At 43.4% G+C, this 21,850-nt stretch overlaps 1 protein-coding gene across 2 annotated transcripts in view; it reads left to right on the forward strand.

Annotated features, from left to right (window-relative positions):
• The window catches only part of ELOVL5 (ELOVL fatty acid elongase 5), a 63,834-nt gene that overhangs the window by 35,020 nt on the left and 6,964 nt on the right, over positions 1–21,850 (forward strand). For both annotated transcript variants that reach the window (XM_079970574.1, XM_079970573.1), the window contains exons 2-4: positions 5,080–5,145; positions 7,914–8,101; positions 14,944–15,021. In XM_079970574.1, the coding sequence (XP_079826700.1) occupies positions 5,088–5,145; positions 7,914–8,101; positions 14,944–15,021 (324 nt within the window). In that variant the 5' untranslated portion in view covers positions 5,080–5,087. The remainder of the gene's footprint in view (positions 1–5,079; positions 5,146–7,913; positions 8,102–14,943; positions 15,022–21,850) is intronic.

Raw genomic sequence — 21,850 nt, forward strand, 5'->3', positions numbered from 1 at the left:
CAAGTTTTTTAAAAAATGTATATAATGGTGTATTTGATACATTACACTGTATACATTTTCTCCATGTTCTCCCCACCCCACCCACTGAATGGCTTTAGAGACTTTGCATCTCTTAATACATATACAAATAAATTTACACAAGCACAAAACCATTCTGGCTTCTTCCATAATGGTATTATGTAACCAAATCAATCATTGTCAATTCAGCCAAGTGAGATGACCACATGGAGATTCAGGTGGCAAGTGGATGACTCACCTGTAAATGTTCTCCTCCCCAAGTTTCTAATTACAAGGGGAAAGAGGACTTTCCTATCTCAGTTTGTTTTGCAAATAATATATATTTTTGTATGCAGCCTTTACCATGTCATGCTATACTTGTTTACACTAGTAAACTCAGTTTATACAGTGGTACCTTGGGTTACATACGCCTCAGGTTACATATGCTTCAGGTTACAAACTCCGCTAACCCAGAAATAGTACCTCGGGTTAAGAACTTTGCTTCAGGATGAGTACAGAAATTTTGCTCCGGCGGTGCGGCAGCAGCAGGAGGCCACATTAGCTAAAGTGGTGCTTCAGGTTAAGAACAGTTTCAGGTTAAGAACAGACCTCAGGAACGAATTAAGTACTTAACCCGAGGTACCACTGTATTGCACAAGCATGGACACACTGCTGTTAGAAAACAACTTCCTCCCCCATGATCCAGCGATCTGGTGAGACAGTGGACACTTCACAGCTCATGTGTGTTTGGGTCGTGTGTTGTGCTGGAGTGCTTGTCTCAACGGCATTTTGACTGCTTAGTTTTGGAATAATGCCCCTTCTGCTTCCCTGCCCCCGGAAGCACCTTGGGGGGGGGTCCCATTCCAATTGTTAACTTTTGTGGGTGTGGGCCATTTTGTGACATACCTACAGAGAGATGAGCAAATACCTTATGTTTCACACAATCTTCTAATTTGCACGTTCCATGCCTCTAATTGTTTTGAGTTATTCTTCCAGCCCATTATATTGAGGGAGGAAAATTAAAGTCCCATTTTCCATTATTCTAGAAGTCTGTGTACTTTAGTTCAATTGCGCAGCAGATCTAAACTTTCTAGCTAATGTTGTTGAAGCCTGTTAAAAATTTCAGGGAGGATTTCCATGTTATCTGTGGCTGGACAGGAGTGTGCCCCCCCAAATCAAAACGTATCAGCAAAGTTCATGCTCTTTGTAAAAACCATAGAGTTGGAAGGGATCCTGAGGGTCTTCTAGTCTAACCCCCCTGCGATGCAGGAATCTTTTGCCCAGCGTGGGTCTCGAACCCACAACCCTGAGGTAAAGATTCTCATGCTTTCCCAACTGAGCCATAAGAGTACTTCCAGAAGACCTGTTTATTGAGCATTCATTCTGATTTGTTTCTGGGGAGGCTAAGACAGTGTTCCATCAAAGCAGTTGTTGTCCCATACTGCCCACTTCATTTTCCTGTCACTTTCCTTACAGCTAAAAGTTGGGGGGGGGGGTTCAGGAGAGAGGAGAAATTGGTTAGCTCTGCAAGACCTTCAAATCTCCTTTAATCATCCAAGCTTAATTTACCAGCATGTGATTTGATACTACCTGAAATTAATGACCATCTAGAAGTGTCATAATCCTGACATGGGGTAACTGTGCCCCTGAAGGACCAGGTGCGCAGCCTGGGAGTCATTTTGGACTCACAGCTGACCATGGAGGTGCAGGTCAATTCTGTGTCCAGGGCAGCTGTTTACCAGACCCTGAGACCCTACTTGCCCACAGACTGTCTTGACAGAGTGGTGCATGCTCTGGTTATCTTCTGCTTGGACTACTGCAATGCCCTCTATGTGGGGCTACCTTTGAAGGTGACCCAGAAACTACAACTAATCCAGAATGTGGCAGCTAGACTGGGAGCGGCCACTGAGACCACATATCTCCGGTCCTGAAAGACCTGCATTGGATCCCAGTACGTTTCCGGGCACAATTCAAAGTGTTGGTGCTGACCTTTAAAGCCCTAAATGATCTTGGTCCAGTATACCTGGAGGAGCGTTTCCACCCCCATTGTTCTGCCCAGACACTGAGATCTAGTGCTGAGGGCCATCTGTCAGTTCCCTCACTGCGAGAAGTGAGGTTAGAGGCCTTCTCAGTAGTGGAGCCAGCCCTGTGAAACGCCCTCCCATCAGATGTCAAAGAAATAAACAACTATCTGACTTATAGAAGACATCTGAAGGCAGCCCTGCTTACGGAAGTTTTTCATGTTTGATGTTTTATCATGTTTTTAATATTTTGCTAGAAGCTGCCCAGAGTGGCTGGGGAAACCCAGCCAGATGGGTGGGGTATAAATAAATCAACATCATCATCATCATTACCTGAGTTTTATTTCATAGGGGGGAAAAGTGATATTCCTGCTCCTGCTCCTGAGTGTGTGTGTGTGTGTGTGTATGGGGCGAGGGGAACCTACTAATGCAAATCTGGGGGGGAAACCATCCTTAGTATAGCCATATTGCTGATAGTGTGGATTATAGTCTTGTTAAAGTAGCCAGTTGCATACTCCTATTCCTGGGATGAGCAGAGCAGAGCTCAGAAAGGGCATGGTAGTTCTGTGGCATTATCCAGCATTGGGTGGTGGCTGTTGTTGTTTAGAGAAATACAGTGAGAAGGGATGAATATTTGCTTTCCCACCCAAGAGGGGGGGGAAACAGGAGACGCTTGGGGGTGGGTATATGGAAATGTTCATGTCAAAGGTTGAAGCAGCTGAACAACATTGCTGAGGTTATTGTGATGTGTGAATAAACAACTGCAACAAATGCCCTTGGAGTACGCTGTTTCCTTTTAACAATTTAATATTGATTTTATCTCAGCATGGGCCTGTAAAACCTTTTGTTGCTGCGAATCTTACCATTTCTTCTGATACACACACCCTGTTTGAAATGCCCTGCCTGGTCTTGTCTGAATGTAGCATTGCTGGCTACTGAGAGATATAACTCTACAGCTCCATGAAATGTGAGTTCTTTGCATAGTTCAGGGTTGGCGGGGGGTAGCAGCAGGACTCCCTTGTGTGTCAGTAACTGGGAATTGGTGGCCGTGACATGGGGTTGCCATATGTCCTCTTTTTCCAGGACATGCCCTCTTTTTCATGGGTTTGTAAAATGAGAGTCGTCATAGCGATCCGTAGTTAAAAGCAGAAAGTCTGCAAATGTATCCTCTTTTTTGCTCTTCCAAATATGGCAACTCTAGCAGTGTGAGCAGCTCAAAAGTTGCAAACTTGCACAATATATGGGACGGACCTGGGAGATACAGTGTGACTACTTTAGGGAAAGAATGTAGTTCTGGAACGCTTTACAAAGCGGAGTGTTTTCTTATTAACCTCTGTGTTGATTGTGCTTTATTATTCTGTGCCTGCATCCCGTTTAGTGGTAGATAATATGTGTGCATGTGTGTAGCTGCCTTATACTGGTCCATCTATTCCAGTAGAATAATAGAATTGTGGAGTTTTGACAGAACCCAAGGAATGCAGAAAACTCAGCTAAAGCATCCATAGCAAATGCCATCCAACCTCTGCTAAAAAACTTCCAAGGAAGGTATTATGTACTCTGCTTAGCAATGCTTCATCCAGGCAGAAGTCTTCCCAGTTGCCAGGGATCCTTTGAACTGAGGATGCCAAAGATTGAGTCTCTGAATGCAGTAAAATGGTGCTTGACTGCGCTTTGGTCTCTGCCGGTTAGGAAGATGTCAACACAGCACCACAAGTGTTGGTGCTGACCTGGTAACTGGAGACCTGATCTCTCTCTTTCCCCCCTTAAACACATCCACCCACCTCTGGACATTGGTGCAGCAGCAGGCAGCAAAGAGTACCCTCATTTTCAGATGCTGCAGAGCTGCATGGTTTTGATAGTGTGACCCTCCTCTATGCATACTGTCGAAAGGTGAAGTCCCAGGAAGGGTTTACTTGACAAGCTTGGTTCTGCTGTGCTTATTTGGAAGGTGGCATTAAGTCATTATAAGACACTGTTTATTCTGCTGTGTTTAAACTTGGTCTGAAATATCAGGGCTGCGGGTAAGCTTTATTTGGCAACTCTCATCTTTTGGTTAAATGAGCTGCTGCTATGGTTTCACTGTACATAAACTTGTTTTGTTTTGTGCATACAGACACGCACACACACACACACACACACACACACGCCAAAAAGTGACTCAGGATTATTTATAAAGTGGGAGAGGAGGAAGGCAGGTGAAGAGTCCCTTTTTAATTATAAGTGTTTCCTGTGCAGCTACGAGCTATAAAACAAGTTCCTGCTGCATCTGTTTCAGGCTTTGACTTGTGAATATTGTTTTTCAGTATCCAAGTAAAGTAGAGATGGCTTCCATTTTGTCTCTTTTCTTGTACGCTGCCTTCAAGATGGCAGGAGATGTTTTTAAATACTTGTTTAGGGATGTAAACTTTATGATGTGCTCTGTTCAGCGTCAGTGTCTTCTCCTATTATTTGTGGTCTTCCTGCAGCTCTTAACTACTGAATGCAAAAGAAGTCTTACAAAGTTACGCCATGCTTTATGCATTTGAAACTCCATAAGGAAATGCGTATCTAACGTAACGTTTTGCGGAATTTCCCTAAATCTCCTTTAAGCCTCCCTTGCGATAAGTAGAAGAGTACCATTTATAAATGCACATTTAAAGTAGTATAGGCTCCTTATTTGTGTCCTGGCCTTGGGAAATGCAGAAAGTCATGTTAATACCGTGATGTGAGTTCAACAGCACTTTTTCCACCTGTGATTCAGAGGTATACTGACAGTGGAGCAGCCTTCAGTGCAAAAGATGGGCTGCAATCCCCCAAATATTCCTGCAAAAATCTTCCAAGTGTTCAGAGGAATACTTGGGGAGTCTGTGACCTTTTAGTTGTTGCTGGACTCCAACTCCCATCAGCCACAGCCAGTGCGGTCAGTGCTCAGGGATGATGGGTGTTGCAGTCTAGCACCATCTAGGGAGCCATGGATTCCCACACCCACGAAGGTATCTCATGCTAGTTTAAACTGTATCCTGATAGCAGCATTTCCATAGAAAAGAGCAAAATAACTGTTTTTTCCCCATCTTCCACACAGGTTGCACAATGACGTCTCTGGATGAAACAATCAATAGCTATCTGGATGTTTGGCTTGGACCCAGAGGTAGGTGGTTTATTTGGGAGAGGGTGGGCTACCTAGTTCCTGATTATTTGCCAAAGATTTTTATGTCTCTGAATACAGTGACATTTAAAAAAAAAACCTCTTAACTAAGTTGTTGTGTAGTAGTCACTAAAATCCCTTCATGGTTGGTTTTTTTTTGCTTTGCTTTGGCTTGCAATGGATACAAGTGCTTTATTAGATGTATACTTTTATTGTTGCTGGAATTCAATACAAGCGGTGTTCTGATTTATGCCACTTTAGGTATCTATACCTTTTGGAGAGGGGGCCTATAATTACAGTAATAAATAAACTCCCCAGCAGCAGCGTCAGTGAGCGAATAGCATATTTCTGCGCTGAATTATTCTGTGTACAAAATAGCTCCTTTTAAGACTCTGCCTCTGTGGTTCTGTTCCCATGGAAAGCACAGTCACGAACAAAACGAAATAGTTGTCCTTTTTATGTGTTTGCTTAGACATATTGCATTTGAGGCACCCTCGCTGATCTCACCCTCTGCATCAGCTGAGTTGGCACAAAAATTGAGCCTGCATGTTCCGATGACCCTGCGGGGTGAGAATTCTGTAGTGACATTCGGTCCTGACGTCAGAGTGGAAAACACATGAATGAGGCAGCCCATTTATGTTAGCACATGTTCAAAAACTCCTGTCAGTTAATAGACTCATAAACATTACAGCTATCGGAAAATACGAAATTGCTCTTGCATTTGGCGTATGTTAAACAATTGTGGAAGCAATCTATCCAAACTGAACCGCTGAAATGCCATTGATATCTGTGGGAAAGATAAAAGCTAATATTGTAGCTTAAATGACAGAACACACAATGCTGTATGGAGAAAGACCCAAGTTCGGTGTTCGAATTTAGCCAGGCGCCCGGCATGTTTTGCGCCTGACTTTTGACCGCTTGTGACCAAGTGAAGATGCCCTGAGCACCAGGAAGGCAACTGAGATCTCCACCATCTGGAGGTGCATGCTTGGGGATCATTGGATCTTGGCTGTAGAATTCTATCCGTTACATTTTACCTGCGCAACGGAATGAATTTCAGGAACCAAAATGCTTTTTCTGTGCAGCAGGAGCAGTGAACAACATCACAGTTAATAGTTGCAGATTGTCTTCACTTAGCCCACCCCACTGCCCTGCTCACAGTTGTGAAGAATATCCCTACATTATAAATGTTCTGTGTCCCCATTAAGAAAAAGAGGTTGGAATAGGTTGATATATATGTAGGCTGTCCCTGAATCAAGTGGCTTTTCTTCTTTAAGTTCTCAAAGCTCTAAGACTAGGTCAAGATTGTCATCTGAGCTAGCCAGATGTTTAACTGAGAATCAATCCCAGTCATCTTCATCCTTTGAAAAATAAGACTTTAGAGCAGGGTTTACCAAACTTGTGTCTCCACCTGTTTTTGGACTACATTTCCCATCATCCCTAGCTAGAAGGACCAGTGGTCAAGGATGATGGGAATTGTAGTCCAAAAACACCAGATGGAGACCCACATTTGGGAAACCCTGCTTTAGAGCCACCATCTTGCTCAAAAATGGCATCTAGACATTCTGTTTTGATGACTGTAATCTTGGTTTAAGGAGCCGTTTGGCACCTAGCTTATATATCTGCATTTCTAACACTGCCCAAGTTTGCTTCCTGGTGTTTCCACTTATAAGATCTGAGGAGGCTTCTGCTTATGACCTGTGCGTGTTGCTGTCCATTAGAACAGATAGCATTATCCTAGCTGGACCAAAGTTCTGATGGTGTAAGACTGGGCTCTCCAGATGTGACTGGGCTTCCGCTCTCATCAGCTCTGCCCATTGGCCATGCTGGCTGGGGCTGATAGGAGTGCTATAACATCTGGAGGGCATCAGGTTCCCCATCCCTGGTATAAAGCAGCATCATATCATCAATTTGCTTAACTCTACTATGACACACCCATGGGAATGAAAGATGCTCCAATTTTCTTGGATCATCCCCAGGTTTCCAAAACATGAAAGGCCGCCCCCCAAGAAAGTGCAACTCCTCGGAATATATATTTCAGATTCAACAGCAAAGCTTAATTGTGTGAACATGGGATCTCGGATCTCTTTATAATATTTAAGCACTATTTAAAATATTTACATTCTCCTTATTTTGCCGCAAAGCCTGGTAGTTCAGATGGGTGGGAATCAATAGAACTGAGGAAGTGCCAACTTGAAAGGTGAAGCGAGCATCTTGGCTTTGACAAAATCCATCTTATTTCAGATAATGGGAGTAATGGAGATGTCAGGAAGGAGAGAATGAAAAGTAACTTGGAATATAAAAGCACCAGGTATCAAGATTTGAGAGAGAAGTAGGAAAGGCTAGTGTGTCAGGTGCTCCTTCAGGGAGCAGCACTTTTGTAAAGGGAGCGTAATTAGTTGTTTAGCAACAGAGCAATTAAATAAAACCTCGCCACTAGTGTGGGGTTAGTGTGCAATTCAGAGCAACGGGCTTTTCTTACTGTATCTCCCAGCAATTACTCCTTTGGCTTCTCTTAGGAAAGCCTTGCTAAAGGGGGAACCCTCCAAACACACCAGAAACCACTAGCACAGATTGTCTTCCCAACTTCCTTTGGTCTGAAATGTTGGTATTGAATCTGGTCAGACGCTCTGGAGCAACTGCTTCCACAACATGCATAAATGTGCACCCTTCCCTTTCCTAACAATGAATATTCCGCCAGTCTTAAGTCTCAGAAGTCTTTGAAATTGCCTTAATCCAGATAACTGTGTTGCCTTTGTGTTCCGTTTCAGATCCCAGAGTAAAAGGATGGTTTCTCCTGACCAATTACACACCTACCTTCATCTTCACCGTCTTATACTTATTAATCGTATGGTTAGGACCAAAGTACATGCGGAACAGGCAGCCGTTCACCTTCAGGGGTATTCTAGTGGTCTATAATCTTGGGCTTACGCTTCTGTCCCTCTATATGTTTTATGAGGTAAGAAATGAAGAGGCTGTGCATTTTTCTCGCATTGCTTGTTCCATGCTTTCATACAAAATATCAGGTTCAGGAGGCCTCTCCGAATAATACAGTTTTAGAAGACTTCTAAAAGCAACTGGGAATGGCTCCCACCAAATCTCTGTTTTTGCAAGGAGTTCCACAGGGCAGAGCCTGCCATACAAAAGGCTCAGTCCCTGGTAAGGTGGCAGAAAGGATGTGAAGGGAGAGAGTCTATGTGCTGACCACCTCCATCGCAAGGATGCTTCAGAAGGGAGTTGCTGCCAGGAACATTATATGCAGGTGTATTTTGATGCATTGAACAGAATGAAAGTTTATGAGTCATGGTGGAGGGGAGAGCATATGTGTACAAATTCAACAGAGCTTTGTTTGTTTGTTTCGTTGCTATTCTATACGATTTATGCTGTATTCATTATGTTCCATTATGTTATTTTTATCTTTTGTTCGTAAGCTGCCTTGGGATTTATTTGAATTAAAAGCAGCATAGAAATAGAATCAATCAATCAATATCAAATCAATCAATCAATCAATCAATCAACCAACCAAAAAGGCCAGTCAAACCTCAGGGGTGTGTGGGACCACCAGCAAATGCCCCATCAGTGATCAAGGTGGATATATTTGTCTGGAAGCTTGGACTTACAATCCTTGTAATATATTTCCTTCTTTCTCCCCCTACCCCCAACTTTGGTAAACTTTGACCAATTGTGACTCCTACAAAGTTAACCATTATAGTTGCACAGTTCATGGTGGCAGAGGAACATAGTCTTCTAAGCTCATCCTGCAAAAGCTTTGCATGTTTGACCGTAGCACTTACCTCAAGTGTGGTTTGGCAGAGAAAGTGGCTCATACATTCCTGAAATAAGTGAACAAGCAGGGCCGTTCCATGCATGACTGAATGCACAAAACCCTCGTGCCGCATTTTATGGGAGATGCGTGGTTAAGTGACAGTGACCATAACCTGCTTCCTATGTCATGGCAAGCAGCTCGGAAGACCAGAAAACTGCATGAAATGAGTCTCTAGCAAACACATCCTTTGAATAATAGTTACGTAGAACCCTATGATATTAGAAACGCAAGTTGTTGTTGTTTGGGGGTGGGGAATTATTGACATTTTCACAGTACCGTAAAAAGAGCAAACTAATCTACAGGAAATACAAAAAAGAAAGAAACTAAAGGAAGAAGGAACAGGAAAAAAGAAACTACTCATTGCTTATATTGTAACTTTCATCCCCTAAAGAGGAAGGTGTGCCCTCCCAGCTCTCACCTGGCCCCATCCCTCTCTTCCCACAGCCTCTCTTCACTGTGGTACCTCTCCTTACCCACTGTGGCAATCACACAGGTCCCCAAATGTTTCACCGTCTATTGATCCCTGTGCCACCACTTTATTTCTTGCTGCCACCACCCAGGCCCTACCTGGTACAATATTGAGTCCAGTCAGGGTTAAATTGGGACATAAACGTCTGTTTATTTATTGCAGTTTAACAAGCATGTGGTTTCATAAACAGTATCTGTCAATTACATTCATGGGGTGCCTATCCAGACCTATAACTTCCGCTACCTGCTCTCACTCACTAAACCACCTCTCAGATATTTACTTGTCTTCCTAGCCCCTAACTGTTCCTGACTCAGCTTATTTTGCTACACTAACTCAACCTACCCACAGACTTTATCCCAATTCACTTCCACTCCAACCAACCACCCAACTTCCAACAAACTCCTCCCTTTGCCCCTCCCAGAGCTGGTTTTATAGTCCCTCTGATTCCACCCCCCTCCCCCAGGTTCTGATAGGGTAACCTGTTTAACTATTTCACCTCCAGCACTCTCATATGGTAATGTCACACCCACCTCTCACACAGGGTTCTCAAACTGTCCTCCCCTTATCTCTATACTGTTCTTGTTGTTATTTAGTCGTCTTAGTCGTGTTCGACTCTCTGTGACCCCATGAACCAGAGCATGACTTGGAAACTCTCACTTCTCAAAGCTTCTCTCTTTTTTTAATGTCCATGGAGTTTTCTTGGCAAAATACTGGAGTGGTTTGCCAGTTCCTTCTGCAGGTGTATCACATTTAGTCTAAACTCTCGGCTATGACCTGTCCGTCTTGGGTGGCCCTGCATGCCATAGCTCACAGCTTCTCTTGAGTTATTCAAGCCCCTTCACCACAACAAGGCAGTGATACATGAAGGGGATACAGTTCTTACCAAAGTACAATAAGAATACGAGAATAAGAATAAACCACCAAGGGAGATAAAAGTAAAAAGAGGAAAAAGAAGAAAGAAATAGATAAAAGGACCTCCAGCTACCTATCTGTCGGTTGTGTATACAATATTTCTTGTTGAATCTAGGTTATTCAATTATTCCTCCCCTTGCTATATTTTGTTTTTCCAGCTCTCCAGTTCATTTATCAGTTGCTTGGGGGGGGGGCATGGCGTGTTCTTGGTTTGCACAGAATGGCCTTTCCTTACCTGGGGAGACAAGGTTTGTTTTCCCATTCTATAAAGGTCTGGAGGCTCTGTAGCCTAGTTATTCTGGCTTTGGTTGGTACCTGAGTAGGATGTTCATGCGAAGTGTTCTAAAAGATCCCGGCTAAAATGGGAACAGGAGCAAATGTGCTAGAATAGGAGTTCAGAATCTTCTACAAAAGTGGCATGACAGTCTTAAACAGTTTGTCCCCACGCCTTCTCCCTGCAGAAAAACCTCACAACAAACAGCACTTCTCTCGGAGAGTTAGATACCTAACTTTTTATATTGCTTGGGAAACACCTAATTATTGCAGATACGACAGGAGCAGTTTATTTGTTTAGAGATCATTAGTCTTCATTTACTTTTCCACTTGAACATACTTGCTGTGTCAAAGTAGGTGTTCAAGTGAGATAGTGGCATCTGTGGCATGTGTTCCGGAGCAAATATTTTGGCACCAGGATTACCCACAATGAACACATCTACACAATCCTTTCTCCTTTAGAACCTCACAGGAATGCATTTTCCCCCCTTCTGATTTTTAATTTGAAGGGAAATATCTGGCCAAACAAATAACTTCAGATACTGCGTTTGGATTTCAGGGTCATGTTACCTTAATAGAAATGGTACATTTTAAAATGTACCTTTTGTGTGTTTTTTGAAAGCAAAATAAAAATAAAAATCTGTTACCTGCTCCTCCCTCTGTGACACTAACCCACCTGGTATTTCATTTTTTTAAATCCCTTGTGTCATTGCTAATCACATTGTTAACCTAATGTGTGGTTAGACCCTTCAATCAGCAGCCAAGGCTCAACAGAATATAGTAGACTAGTTAATAATGCCAGTGATCTGCAAGAATGGAAAAGGTGGGGAAATCTTGACTTCTGTGAACAGATAATAATTTAGGATGCTGTAGTAGTAAGGGGCTTTCTAAATGGTGGGCACAAATCTGCATTATGTATAGAAGGGTTTTCTTTTGTTTTGTTTGACAGCAAAGACAAAGCACAAATACACCAAATTGCTGCTGCTGTAGAGCTTGTGGGAAATCCTGTAGGGAACAATTAATGGTCAAGTCCTCCTTCCCATGTGTGCTCAAGCCTCTTTGTCATTTCATATGTAAGATGAGATAACTACAGAGACTGAATGCAGTGGCAGCAGGAATGGGCAGCAGGTTGCTATGGGGAACTTGCAAACTATAAATGGAGAACATTTCTGAAGAAGTGTGCATGCACACGAAAGCTCATACCAAGAACTAACTTAGTTGGTCTTTAAGGTGCTACTGGAAGGAAAAAAAATTTATTTTGTTTTGGAGAACATATTGTTTGTGGTATTCCCAAAGCCAGAGTTTCTTGAGATAGTTTGAATGGAAATTCTGCAGATAATGATTATGCCAGCATTGGGTAGTACTCCCACCCCCACCCCCCAACAAAAAGTTAGAGTATCTTGTTTTCAAAATGCATGTTTTTATTTTTGTACTGGAAACAAAGCAGTAGTTTTATAGTGAGGTTAGGTGGGGGGGGAATGCCAAAAGAGAGCTGCTTATTACATTGCATTTATATTTTTGTTCCACCCTCTTCATCCAAACAGTTTGGAAAGCATATTTAATTTTATCTTTCCTGCCCCCCCCTGCAGTTTTATCCACCCAACAGCCCTGTTAGGTAGTCCAGGCCAATAGAAAGTGACTGCCTCTAGGCCACCAACTAAGCTTTGTGTATATGAACTGGCCAAGTCCTGGATCAGCCACAAAAGCTATATCTGATTTCATAAAAATGCAGAAATCTCAGCTGGAGAAATCTCAGGCATGCTAAAGCAATGAGTCTTGCACATTTAGAACTGTTTATGGAAACCAGTTGACATTCACTATATACGCAGTCTAAATGTTGAGGTTAGTCCTTTGATTTTAAAATGCTGTGTGTGGTTTTATTTTTTTGGGGGGGGGGTCAAGGAAGATATATTACATGAAGTTCTAGATACATTTTTCAGAAGACGTTATCTAAATTATAAATCCTGGCCTCTTGCCTTGAGTTGAGTTTTGTTTTGTTTTGCTTGCTGGCCCAGCCAAGTCAATACTCATGAGATTTGACCAGTATTTTTGTCAAATCTAAAATTATATTTTCATGTTTTCTTGTAAGGAAGCTTCTTGTGGTCAAGTCAAGAAGACTTGAAATAGAAGTCTGATGGAAAGTGTAAAAGAAGACTGTTTCGGAATCAGACTCTACTCTCATCCTGCTTTTATAGAAGCCCCTCTTAAAGATTATCAATCCCTCCCCCAAGAGTTGCAGGCTATTTCAGCATTGTGATGTGTACATACAGTGGTACTTCGGGTTAAGTACTTAATTCGTTCCGGAGGTCCGTTCTTAACCTGAAGCACCACTTTAGCTAATGAGGCCTCCTGCTGCTGCGCCGCCGGAGCACAATTTCTGTTCTCATCCTGAAGCAAAGTTCTTAACCTGAGGTAAAATTTCTGGGTTAGCGGAGTCTGTAACCTGAAGCGTCTGTAACTTGAAGCGTATGTAACCCCAGGTACCACTGTATCTCACTTTTACCTCTAGGCTATTGGATAGCAGACATTTCCAAAACCTGACTGAGTAGTGCATGATAGGGAATCTCAATCCCAAAGGCTCCTCTGTCCAGCCCTTGGGAGGCAACACCCATCAGCAGCCCCACTCTGCACCCTCCTTCAGTGAACTCTTAGAATCATAGAGTTGTAAGGGACCATGAGGGTCATAATCTTAATCTCAGGGCCATGGGTTTGACAAAAGATTCCTGCATTGCAGGAGGCTGGGCAAGATGACCCCCACTGCAATGCAGGAATCTCAACTAAAGCATCCATGATATATGGCCTTCCAGTCTCTGCTTAAAAACCTCCAAGGAAGTCGAGTCCACCACCTTCCGAGAGAATCTGTTCTGCTGTCGAAGAGCTCTTACTGATGTTTAGTTGGAATCTCCTTTCTTGTAACTTGAAGCTCCTACCCTCTGGAGCAGGAGAAAACAAGCTCGCTCTATCTTCCATGTGGCAGCCTGTGGTGATCACACAGGGTCCCCGGACGTTTAACGGTCTATTGATCCCTGTGCTCGCTTCCCCACTGCCACCAACCCGTTACTCTCAGGTAAAACACTGAGTCCAGTCAGTTGTTAAAAGTGAACCAAAAAAACCAAGTTTATTTTACAAGCATTAACAAATTTATGGTTTCTCAGATAATATTCCTGTCAGTATCTTAACTTTAGTTTCTTTACCGGCCTATACCTTCCTAATACCTTCTGACTGATTATCTCAACTGTTTGACTCTTAACAAATTCTCTCCCTCTCTCACACCAGACTAGCCCAACCCACAGACTTATCTTCTCTGTCTCTCCTAACTCCAGACTGTCTCTTCAACAACTCTAACTCCTGACTTCTCCCTTTGGGTTCCCATTGGTTAGTCATTTTACAATTAGCTAACCCTTTCCTTATGAACCCAGTATGATGTCACACACCTAGGAGGGCAAACGCCACACAGCCCTTTAGATATATGAAGTTGGCTATCATATCTCCTCTCAGTCTCCTCTTTACCAAACTAAACATTCCAAATTCCCTCATAGCACTTGACTTCCAGACCCTCAATCACCCTCCTCTGCTCACAATCTGGCTTGTCAACATCCTGCTTACCGTATTTTTTGCCATATAGGACACACTTTTTCCCCTCCAAAAATGAAGGGGAAATGTGTGTGCGTCCTATGGGGCGAATGCAGGCTTTCGCTGAAGCCTGGAGAGCGAGAGGGGTCGGTGCGCACCGACCCCTCTCTCTCTCTCCAGGCTTCAGGAAGCTATCTGCAAGCCTTGCGAGCCCGGAGGGAGTTGCCGCCGGGCTCGCAAGCCTTGCGGGCAGCAGCCTGCAGCCTGAAGCTTCACGCAGGTGTCCGCAAGCCTTGCACGTCTGGCAGGAGTTGCCGCTGGGCTTGCAAGGCTTGCAGATAGCAGCCTGTTCTGGGGGCTGGGGTTGGGGGAAGCTCAGGCTTCCCCCGCCCCAGCCCCGTGGCTGGGGGGGGGTTATTCATTCCCCCCCCCAAAGAACGAGGTGCATCCTATGGGCCAGTGCGCCCTATAGGACAAAAAATACGGTAAATTGTGGCACCCAGAATTGGACACAATATTCCAGGCGTCCAATAGAAAAATCAGAATAGAAAAATCCCCCTCTCACTCTCCACTCTTTTAAAAGCTGTCGTTTGCCTCCAGCATCTAATGAAACTGCTTTTGGGGGACTTTTACCCTAAGGTCTTGTGAATATGACTTTGATTCTTTTAAGTTTGTTTTATATATATATATATTTGTAAAAATGTGCAATGTTGTCAATGGCCTTCTTTCTTTTTCTTTCTTCATTTAGCTGCTGACAGGAGTATGGGAAGGCGGATACAATTTCTTCTGTCAGGATACGCACAGTGGAGGTGAAGCTGATATGAAGGTAACATTATAAGCTGACTCTACTCTTTTGCTTTGCTTCTTGCATTTGGAGCGAAGGTCAGTACAGTTCTTACATATTTGGGAAGGACGTGTTCCCTTCTCTGTTATTGCCAAAGGAAAGGCTTTGCTGTAATTTGCATGCTTTGATAGTGCCTTGAAAGGAAAGTTGGTGCATCATCACTAAATCCATCTAGTCCATCCAGAGTTTCCCATACTTGGGTCTCCAGTTGGTTTTGGACTACAACCCGCATCCATCCCTGATCTGCTAGCTAGGGATGATGGGAGTTGTAGTCCAAACACAGCTGAAGGCCCAAGTTTGAGAAACCCTGATCTAGACATATCTGAACATAAAGGAGTAATGCAAGCACCCAATGTTGATAACTCAAGGCTTGTAAGAAGTGCAGCCCACTCTGTTCTGTGTATTGCTACTTACATATGTTTTCAGTGGACCTCTCTAAAATTCCTATCTGGAAACTCACTCGTTTTATGAGGAACCTGACTCTGTAGAGTGTGTGGGAAATACATGTAACTGTAATTTGGCTTACTGGCACTGAATAAAGATACTTTCCTGGAATAAAATTGTGCTTTAGTTGGTTGATTTCATCATTTGGCAGTGCCACGGGTGATTTGGTACACTTAAAAACTGGTGCACATCCCTTCTGTCGTTAACAAGGAGATGAAGACGGCAGTGCTTTCATTGGTTTAGGAGCCATGCAGATAAATATTCAGGAGGCAATTGAACATGTTCTGTCAGCTGCTTTCATTTCTAGCATTAAAGGATGCTAGACAAGACATAGAAATCTCTGTCCCAACTTGGCCAGCCATGAATCTCTTGCTTAACTCCGTCTTGCGCATAGAGCCAAGTGAAGGGTGGTTAAATGCTTTGGGTTAGTCACTATCTATAGGCTTAGCCCTACTGCACAAGGTTGTTGCGAGGCTAAAACTGGGGACACCGCTTCTAACATTGGATAGCTTTAGCATACAATACTCAAGAATCAAAAGTTTTGTGTCTCTTTTGTAGGAAATGTGTACATTTCTGGGCATTCCGCAGTTTTCCATTTTGAGCTCTTGATACTGGAGGTATAGAAACTTTTGCAAACGAAGTGACAAAGAAAGAAAGAAAGAAAGAAAGAAAGAAAGAAAGAAAGAAAGAAAGAAAGAAAGAAAGAAAGCTTTTCACTAGCTTGAATTGCAAAACTTGCTCACTGTTTTGTAAGATATTGGTTGGACCTAATAAAGGTACTGCCTGATGGAGGTTTTTGGATTTCCAACCACACCCACTATGGACCAACACAGCTATTGGCCATCACTTCCCCTCCCCTTGCCCCACTTCGCCACAGGGTGAAGGAGATGCTATACTAGTAAAATCAGCCAAATGACATTGTCACGGGTAGTGGGTAGAGAAAGGGCAACCATTCAAAACACAACCCACCCCCCTGTATGAGAGTTGAGTCGTTCTTCATCCAATCCTTGGCTCTCTTAATGACTCGGTTCCTCCTGAAAGAGATCCGTTTCCTGTAAGCATTGTTCCCAGCAGCATGCTGTCACTCCTAGCATTGTAGTGTGGTCAAGAGGCAGGCTGGGTTCATTGTTCTCCAGCTGACCATGAGAACTTCTGGGACTTGGTTTGCGTTATGCAGTAACTGAATGGGAACTTAGGAGATGGTTGCTAGAAACATAAACTTGTGGTTAATGCAATGTGTTATAGAAGCCACTATGCCCATAGACATTCTAATCTACCTAGGACAATTCTCCTCTAAGGAGCTCAGGGTAGAGCACATACATGAGGAAATGTTGCTTCTAGCACTGCACCCTATGGAATATCACTATGAACTTTTCCCACCCTTTTTTCTACAATATAATAATAATAATAATAATAATAATAATAATAATAATAATAATATAATAATAATTTATTTATACCCCGCCCATCTGGCTGGGTTTCCCCAGCCACTCTGGGCGGCTTCCAACAAAAGATTAAATATACATTAAAATACCAGTCCTTAAAAACGCCCCTAAACAGGGCTGCCTTCAGATGTCATCTAAACGTCAGATAGTTGTTTATTTCTTTGACATCTGATGGGAGGGAGTTCCACAGGGCGGGCGACACTATCGAGAAGGCCCTCTGCCTGGTTACCTGTAGCTTTGCTTCTCGCAATGAGGGAACCGCTTCTCGCAATGAGGGAACTGCCTCGGCGCTGGACCTCAGCGTCCGGGCAGAACGATGGGGGTGGAGACGCTCCTTCAGGTATACTGGGCCGAGGCCGTTTAGGGCTTTAAAGGTCAACACCAGGACTTTGAATTGTGCTCGGAAACGTACTGGGAGCCAATGTAGGTCTTTCAAGACCGGTGTTATGTGGTCTCAGCGGCCACTCCCAGTCTAGCTGCCGCATTCTGGATTAGTTGTAGTTTCTGGGTCACCTTCAAAGGTAGCCCCACATAGAGGGCATTGCAGTAGTCCAAGCAGAAGATAACCAGAGCATGCACCACTCTGTCAAGACAGTCTGTGGGCAAGTAGGGTCTCAGGGTCTGGTAGACAGCTGCCCTGGACACAGAATTGACCTGCACCTCCATAGTCAGCTGTGAGTCCAAAATGACTCCCAGGCTGCACACCTGGTCCTTCAGGGGCACAGTTACCCCATGTCAGGATCATGACACTTCTAGATGGTCACTAGATGGTCACCTTCAAAGGTAGCCCCACGTAGAGCGCATTGCAGTAGTCCAAGCGGGAGATAACTAGAGCATGCACCACTCTGGCGAGACAGTCCACAGGCAGGTAGGGTCTCAGCCTGCGTACCAGGTGGAGTTGGTAGACAGCTGCCCTGGATACAGAATTGACCTGCGCCTCCATGGACAGCTGTGAGTCCAAAATGACTCCCAGACTGCGTACCTGGTCCTTCAGGGGCACAGTTACCCTATTCAGGACCAGGGAGTCCTCCACACCAGCCCGCCCCCTGTCCCCCAAAAACAGTACTTCTGTCTTGTCAGGATTCAACCTCAATCCATTAGCCGCCATCCAAATAAAAAAGCTCATGTTGTGTAGGATAGGTTGAGAAGTAATAGCTTTCCCAAGATTAGTGAGTGAAGTTCATGGCTAAATTGAGAATCCTGGAAGAGCTTCTCCACACTCTTTCTTTCCTGGGGTGTTAGATGTTGAAGTCTTAGTGTGAACCCTATTAGAACATTTCTGCATCCTGCCAGGATATCCCAGATAGATTTCTTTACCTGTCAGTGTCCAGCAAGCAAAATGTTCTTATAAAAGCAAATCTGAAATTGGCCTGCAGTCAAAAGAACTGGAAAACCATAAAGCTATTTTTAACTTGTCTCTCCCTCGGAACATAGTGCCTGAAAATTACATCTCCCATTATAGCCAGTGAACAAATAAGAATCATAATTGCCTAATTCCCTCATTTTTCAGTTCCTTTGTTTCTTATAGTACTGAACACTTCTAAGGAAACACTTTCTGACATTTGCATGTGACAGTTTGAATGGAGGAACAGTAATAACTAGCGACAAAGAATGAAGTATCTCATATCCTTCGAGAGGACACTGTGAGACAGATGTAGTGCACAACTCATTATATAAAATGATAAAATTAGATCACAGACAGAAGCAGTGTTTTAAAACCTGAAAAGAAATGACCATGTTACAAGTGTCTACATTTCAAAAGCAGCGAGTAACTTCTTTAATGAAGGCTACAAGACGATTCCACTTCTGTGTTGTTTTGCGGCATCCCGGGAAAATCAGCTGTCTTCTTCTGTTTTCCATGTTAGTTTGCTTTAGCTGACGCAAATCGATAAGCTTATGCTTTTACAAGTTACCTTTTAAAAAAAGAAAAGAATGAAAGATATTTCAGATGTGTAGATGTTAAAAGCATGAGCAGTATCGACCCAGGTTTCTTTAGGACGCTGTTATGGGTGACACCAACTTGACTCAACTAAATTTTGGACGGCTAATTTAGTCAGTGGTGCCAAAACCCAGTAGGCCGGGGGGACGGGACTGCAGGACCAGGGGCCAATTGTGGCCCTTCAAGTTTCTTTAGGACTTTTTGGACTGGTACAGTCCCAGAAGTTCATCACAACATGCCTTTTGGGTTCTCATGCCTAGAGCTTTTGAAACATCACTGAAAGGTCAGGCCATATAATCATGCCAATGAGTTTCCTTTCTAACTTTCAGAATCTCTCTATTATGAAATCTGGGGCCGGTTCAGATGTCACAATCTTGGCCTGATAAACCATGTTTTGTTCAAATGGGAATCAGCCATCCCCTGTATACTTTCTCTCACCTGCTTGGGTGACTCTCTTCAGAACAGATGTCTGGGTTTCTTATACCAGAGTTCTCTGTATCATCCAAACCAGAAAGGGTGATTGGCTCTTACCAAAGAACCAGATAGGCTCTTACCAAACCAGGAGACATAGCACCAAACAATAATAAGCATGAGGTGTCTTGGATTTTGTGTGTGAAGTGTATGGGCTTAAAATGGACAGTAGTGTTCTTTCAATTTATTGAAAGTAGACTTAGCTGTTGTCTTCATCTTCCAACCAGCAGGTTAGCTGGAGTCTACACACTCTTCTTTCTTCTTCTTTTCATTGACATTATAGAAATAAGATTAATATGTTAGGGAAGAGATGATGTTATACGCTGAGAGGGATTCCACAAAATGGGGGACAGTATCATCATCATCATCATCATCATCATCAGGTTTATGTGCATTGGACTGAAAATGAACTTCCTGTAGAGAGAAATGTGGGAAAGATTTCATGACAAATAAAAGTCCTAATTTTTCCAAAATCAGCTCTTCTCCATACAACAGTGTGGATATCTGTCTGCTCACCTTTCTGAACTCCAGTTTGGTTTTCAAGTTCTCAGTGTCAGGCATGAGGTTGAACAGTTCCGTGTCCTGTAACATCATCTTAACACAGGTTTTGGCATGTTTGTGGAACAAGAATTCTTCGTGATTTCACATTACGGTTGCTTGCTTGCAGCAGTTTTTCACTCCTTCCACATCAGCCCAATCTTCTGCGCCTCATTCTCCCCAGCCTGGAGGAAAGCAATTTCCTTTTAGGGAATACAGTAGCACAATCCTCTGTTTGTTGCTCAGATTGTTCTTCGGAGATCACAGTAGCAGTGTAGAGATTAAAACCTCTCCCCTGAGTGTCTTGGTGCACCTGAGGTAAACTTGAATAGGCTTCTAAATCACTGCCTCTTTTGCTTTAGCCACTGTTTTGGTTTTATGACTACAATCCAGAGCATGCCTGGGGACTTAGGTCCTCCCAGAAAGCACCTTACTTTATTTTGAACATGCATTGCCGGCTGTTTTTGAAACTTCCCTGTCTTGGGGGACAACATAGCAAGCTGCCTTCGACCTAGCAAAATCAACAACTCTCAGGTCAAGACCAAAGCCCTGCTGAGAACATGGAGCAAGTTACCCTGTTCTGGTAACTAATGCACAAAGAGGCTTCCGGGAAGGGTGTCAGAAAGCCACAAATCCCATTCACCAACCCATACATCTGCTGTGTACTCTGGCCCAGCACATCATTGGATGTGGGCACATTAAACCCTGGTCAGGGTACCCCAGTCAGGAGGTGTTATACATCTTTGTGGACAAGGCCTTCTCTCAGACATGACTGGCACATGAGTCAGCATCTAAGGGGCCATGTTCAGTACCTAGAGGTAAGAAGGGAGAGGCCTCCTCTGCCACTCAGTCAGCATTGCCTCATGCAACTCCCACCTTCCTCATCTGCCTGTAACAGCATGATGGCCTACTTGTTGCATCAGGTCAGAAAGAAGGCAGCGCTGGTACACTGGGCTGGAGCTGCCACTAAGTATTTGTGCCTTCAAGTATCTTTTAAGTCTGTTTTTTAAAGTGGTCCTGGGGATAGCTCAGTCTGTTGAGCATGAGGCTCTTAAGCTCAGGGTCATGGGTTTGGGCAAAAGATCCCTTCATTGCAGGGGGTTAGATTAGACCCCTCCCATGGTCCCTTATGACTCTACAATTCTTTGATCTATGTTTTATTATGTCTTCTTGGTTCAAAGTCTGTAGACTTTACTGCTATTTTCTTATGACTACTTTATGTGAACTGCTTAGAGGTGTTTTTTAAAAAAAAATAAGTGGCTTATTCATTTTGATAGATGATGATGATAGATAGATGATAGATTAGATAGATAGATAGATAGATAGATAGATAGATAGATAGATAGATAGATGATAGATAGATAGATAGATAGATAGATAGATAGATAGATAGATGGATGATAGGTGATAGGTGATAGGTGATAGATAGATAGATAGATAGATAGATAGATAGATAGATAGATAGATAGATAGATAGGTGATAGATCATGACTGTCACACTGTATGGCTGAGCACCCAATAACCCAATTTTCAGTTGCCCCCATGGTTGTGGAAGACCATCAACCGAACTTGGCTAAACCATTCTGCTGCCTTGCTTCCTGAGATCATCATTTCTGAACCATGGTGCGGTTATTGGCAAAGCATATTATGTAACACTAAGCCATCGTTTGCTCATGACTTGTTGAACAAACCATGGTTAAAAGAACCTCAGAGACCAGACAAGCCATGATTTATTTTTGCAGAGCTTTGTTTCCCACCTCCTGCTCTTGCCTCATGCCTGTGTAGCTTGGCGTGTTCCACTGCACTTAATGCAAGCCATGGTTTCACATGCATCGGCCAAGCTATGGCTTTAAATAGTGGTTTGTTGCTACAAAATAACCATGGTTAGTATGCTAGGCTGGATTCAAATGAATGACACAGCATTCTGTTTGAACTAGGCCTATATTGCAATGATTATTGATCACCAGGATCTGAG

The sequence above is a fragment of the Podarcis cretensis genome (assembly GCF_951804945.1).
Source record: "Podarcis cretensis genome assembly, chromosome: 3".
NCBI lineage: Eukaryota > Metazoa > Chordata > Lepidosauria > Squamata > Lacertidae > Podarcis > Podarcis cretensis.